Source organism: Microtus ochrogaster, chromosome 6 (assembly GCF_000317375.1).
Source record: "Microtus ochrogaster isolate Prairie Vole_2 chromosome 6, MicOch1.0, whole genome shotgun sequence".
NCBI lineage: Eukaryota > Metazoa > Chordata > Mammalia > Rodentia > Cricetidae > Microtus > Microtus ochrogaster.
Genome location: NC_022013.1, coordinates 59,943,491 through 59,948,360, shown reverse-complemented (window position 1 = coordinate 59,948,360; position 4,870 = coordinate 59,943,491). Strand labels below are relative to the sequence as shown.

The following is a 4,870-nucleotide window of genomic DNA, read 5'->3' as shown; positions in this document are numbered from 1 at the left end:
GCCATATCCATCCCACTATGGGATCAGAGAAGAGTAGGGAGATGGCTAGGGGAAGAGGGGAATGAACCTTGGCCATAGGGAGCCCACAGGGATCGCCACTTCTTTTTGGACTATAGGGATCTCAAATGGCTAAGTATGAGTTGAAGTTGTGTGTGTGTGTGTGTGTGTGTGTGTGTGTGTGTGTGTGTGTAGACAGAGATAGGTAGGTAGGTAGGTAGGTAGGTAGGTAAGTAGGTAGATAGAGGCATTGTTGGAGAGGTCCTGTGACTGTAAGCTTTTCTGGTTTGGGGGGAGTTGGGAGGCAATCTGCTGTAATTCTCAAGAAACACCCTCTGTGGCAAAGTCCTCTAGGTCATCGGTGGAGATGATGCTAAGGTTTGGAGCTTCTGCACCCTCTTCCTCTGGACCATGGGGAGGATCACGGGGCCTCTGGGCAGAGGCATGCTGGGTGAACTCACCCAGATGTTCAGTGGGAGGAGGCTGCAGCCTAGCACCCTGAGAGCTCTGGGGTCTGTGGCCGGAACCCTGTCTGAGAAAGGTGGGAGCCGCTAGCTGAGAGGAGCAGCGCAGAGGCATCAAGGAGGTTACAGGCACTGGCTGGAAGCCTGGGTACAGTAGGTAGGGAGCAGCCAGGGCATCCTGCAGAGGTGGCTCTGAGGAGGCTTCCTCTGAGGATGGGACGGAGACCTTGACATACTTGCCAGTCTCGGGGTCGTAGAAAGTCTTGATTTTCACTTGGAGAGGCACATCGAAGACAAAGTATTGTCCCGACTGAGGATCCTGGAGCACCTTCTGGGTGGCGGGGTAAGGGGGCAGGGGCATGAGGGGCTGGGTCTCCCAAGGCCGCCTTCCCGCCGGCTCCCAGCCGCAGGACACCGAGTGACGATGCGTGGGTGGGGGCAGGGAGCGGACTGCAGGGAACCTGGGTTGGGGACCTTTTCCCGGAGACAACGGCCTCCTCTCTGTCCCCTGCGCATCCTCTGTGAAGGACTTGCCCTCCCAGGCCTCGATGTGTTTCTCTGGCGCTTGATCGCTCTTCCTCCTCTTGCTTGCCAGCTTCTTTGCCCGCCTTAGGGCCTTCTCCGTCTTGGGCGGGACTGCAGGAGGCTTGCCCGCTGCCCTCTCCAGCAGAGCAGGGGGCTCGGGTTTCTCAGCAGCGTCTGCCATCAAAGCGCTTCTCGGAGAGAGGGTCCTGAGATCTGCCAACCGCTCGAGTTGGGGATCAGAGCCTTCAGCATCCCATGTGAGGCCGTGTGTCATGTCCTCCCTCCGGGTAAGCCTAGCCGGGCCAGGGATGGTCCAGGGGCTGGGGCCCTGAAACTCTTGGCGCAGCCACTGTTCCCCAGCAGCCTGGGAAGCTTCTTCCCAAGCACTGCTGGCCACAGGAGAACACGTGCTGCTCTCGCCTAGAGAGCTGGGGTTGGGGGAAGTCTCTACCTCGCTGGGGACCAGCCTCCTTCCTGAAGGTCCTGCTCTGGGTGCAGACAGAAAGTGGCTTTGGAAACCTTGTTCTTCCCAGCAGGTGTCGAGTGGCAGGGACAGAGGTGGGTCTTCTAAGCTATCTGTGGGTAAAGCAATGGTGGGGATGTGCTGTGGGGCAGCTAGCTTCCCTGAGTCTGCAGGTCTGCCCTTACCACGTGCTGGCGCTTCTCTTGTTGTATCTGGGGGTGGCGGCTTCATCTTGCTTTCCTCTTCCACCAGTGGTAGAAAAGAGAAACTTCCCTTCCTGGCATGCTGAGAAGCTTCAGCCTGGGCTGCAGGGTGTGCTGGATCCTCTTCCAGGCTCTCACACACCGCACACGGTGGGCCCTGCATGTTACTGGATTGGGCGGTGTTACACATTTCCTGACTTTCTGAGGCACAGAGGCCGCCAGCATCCTCGCCCCACCGTTGCCTTGGTAATTCATTCTCTTTGTGTCCACCACTGAGTGAGTCCTCTGAGGACACTGTCCTCAGGAGAGGCAGGATGATAGGTTTTATCACTGGGGTTGCTCTGAGTGTGTTGTCTTTAATTGGGAACAGTCTGTGCTTGTTGGTAGAAGCTGGCAAGGGATTTGAGTCCTTGGCATGTGGCAGAGCCGTTTCCTTATCAGCCCCTGCCCAAGAACCTCTGAAACTGACCTCCTCCACTGATTCCTTCCGGGGTGTCCCTCTCGACCAACCTTGCGCTTTTCTCTGCATTTCTTCCTGTCTGTGCGCTTCCACGCCTCTCTGTCCATTACTTACGGCACATTGCTGTGGCTCATTTTTCTCCACCACGGTCTCCTTCTCGTCCTTTTCATTGTCACCTGCACTCCCGTGATTCTCTCTGTCGTCCCAGGGGCCTTCCGTGAAGCACATCTTCTGCTGGTCATCAAAAGAAGCAAAGGATTGATCCGAAGAGCTGGTGCTGAATTTAACCTTGGTTTGGAGGCCCGGAGTAAAATCAGATTGGCAATCGCTGTAAAAAACATCCTCCTCCTCAGGAGACAGGGGCCCTGGGGAGTACTTCCGGTTCAAGGGTAGGTTCCGGAGCCCCGTTTCTTGCTCAGGCTCTGTCTCTTGGGAGATAGACCTCGAGAGCCCATTCTCCAGCTGCTGGGGCTTCATTTTCTCTGTAGCCTGCCCTGCTTCAGACTCACTGCTGTAGAGTTTCAAGGAGAGGTGTTTCCGGGGAAGGTGTCCCCTGGAGTCTGGGTGCCAGCTTTGCTCAGAGGGACCCTGCTCTGATGTCCCATCAGGATCTCCCTTCTCACTACCGTTCCCCTCTGTCACCTCCCCGTTGGCGCAGAAATGGGTTCTGGAGCCAGCCGAAGGTAAGCCAACGCCCAGGTGGCTGTCGGCAAAGGACTCAGAGGAGTTAACAGCAGGATCCTTCTGGGTACTGCTGTGCAAAATGCTAGCTGGCATCTCCTCCAAAAGCTCTGCGGGAGGGTTCTCTTCCTGCCCATTGGGAAGGATGACCCCATTGCTCAAAGGCTCTTGTTCACTATCAAGCTTACCTCTGGTTTTCTCATCAAAGCTTTTTAAGAGAGGCAAGGGACTGTACGTACTCTTGACACGCTTCCTAACATCCTTGAGGTTGAAGAGCAGGCTGGGCGCTTTGGATTTGTAGCTATCCCGAGACTGAGACTCACTGGGCTCCTTCTCCTGGTACCCATTTAGCTGTTCTGGAGGGGATGGGTTGATCTCTGCTGGTTGGGTGTCTGAGGATTCCAGGACATGCTTGGTGGGTATAATTGGGGTGAGGAGCTGACTGATGTTAAAAGGGGGGCTGTAATGGTCATTGGGATCCTCTGGCATGTCCGGAACACCATTTTCTGGAAGTTGACCCTGAGGGTTGAGCTTTGAATACAGAGGTGGTAGGCTTTTCCTATTGGACTGTTTCTTGTCTTCCAAAGCATCACGTGGACCATCTGTTCCTCCTTTGCCAATCTTTGGCTTCCTCCATGGGGGCTGGCTCCGCTTCATCTGAGGGTCAATCTGTAAAACCTTTCCCTCTACAGGGAATGCCTGGGATCCTGGATCCCTGGCCCCCCAGGCTCCAGATGTGGACTGAGGCCCTGATACTGATCCAGTCTCTTCCTGAGTGCAGTTAGCCTGGGCTTGGCAAGGGGAGGCTTTGGACTCAGGAGGGTGGGGCTCCTTTAACAAGGGTGTGTCCTCATAATGTTTGGGAGCTTTGCTTTCTGGGATTGTTTCCGCAGTATCCTTTCTCTCCGGGAGCTTTGGTTGGTGGCTATTCCATGACTCAAAAGCACTATTTTCACTGTGCAGAAAAGTCCCCCTGGGAACCCACTCCTTGCCTCTTCCTGGCTCAGCTTTAGCTGGCTTGAGAGGCGGAGAGGGGAACTTTGGCTCAAATGAGTCAGCCACAAGGTCAGGTGTCCGGAGGAGGCTGTCTGAGCTGTGGCAGGCTGCTTCTGGGTTCTTGGGAGATTCTTGCTCTCCAGGGATCCTGCTAGGCTGGTGGCTGCTCTGATGGGTGCTGGAGACTTCAGCAGGTACCCTCCTCACAGTCAAAAAGGCAGAATCGAAGCAGAAGTTGACACCACCTTCTGGGGGAGGCGCAAACTTGGGGGCATTTTTGAGAGCTGGGGGTTTGCTGGGAGGAGGTCGGCTGTCACAAGGTTGATTCTCTGTCCTGTCAAAAGACCTAATTAAGGATGAGACCTTGGAGATGGGCTTGCTGCTGCTCCTCAGGCCAGAAATGGGCACCTCCAGTCTCCTCTGGGCTGGTGTAGTCGGGGGACTGTTTTTGGGGTACTTTTCCTCCCCTTGAACATATTTCGGTTGCTGTTGGAAAGTGGCTGCCCAGCCAGAATGCTCTGTGCCTTGAGAAGGAAGCTGGCTCCAAATCCCACTTTTTCTGTTGCTGTGGCTCACCGTTTCTTGGTGAAAAGTCCCAAACCCCTGGCTGGTGACATCTGGGGACAGAGCCAGGTCAGAGTCGTGGAAGGAAGTGTCCTCTGAGATGCACAAACTCCGGAACGCCCGGTCTGTGAGGTTGCTCACCTCCCTGTCTGCATCGTCCAGCACGCTGCCAATACTGGAGGTGTCACTGAACCCATCTGTGCACTTCCTGTTTCCCTGCATAGTCTGTTGGCTTGAGGAGGACGGTCTCCGCCAGCTGTTCGGTGACTTTTAGTGAGACTCTGGATGGAGTTAAGAGAAACCTGCCCGTCACAAGGTAGAGCTTTGAGTTGACCAGATGCAGGAGCAAAGTGAGGATTTTTTTTTTTTCTGTAAAAGAAGCACAGGGTATGGTTAGGCTACCCAGCTTAATCCATCCTTACACATTCTACATGCCAGTCTTAGGTGGATAAAGGTCTCTGTGGTCGATTTCATGTGTCAACTTGGCTAACCAGCTCTACTATTACTGATGACTAGT

At 54.9% G+C, this 4,870-nt stretch overlaps 1 protein-coding gene across 1 annotated transcript; it reads right to left on the bottom strand.

The window, feature by feature from the left end:
* Nucleotides 1-318: 318 nt before the first annotated feature.
* C6H10orf71 (chromosome 6 C10orf71 homolog) lies at nt 319-4,575 on the bottom strand. Its single transcript, XM_005348641.2, has one exon. It carries the CDS (start codon nt 4,573-4,575, stop codon nt 319-321), a length of 4,257 nt encoding a protein of 1,418 aa, XP_005348698.1.
* Between the last annotated feature and the right edge of the window lie 295 nt (nt 4,576-4,870).

Bases quoted from the DNA above. Each gene is read 5' to 3' on its own strand.
- C6H10orf71 (XM_005348641.2), bottom strand. From the start codon at position 4,575: ATGCAGGGAAACAGGAAGTGCACAGATGGGTTCAGTGACACCTCCAGT.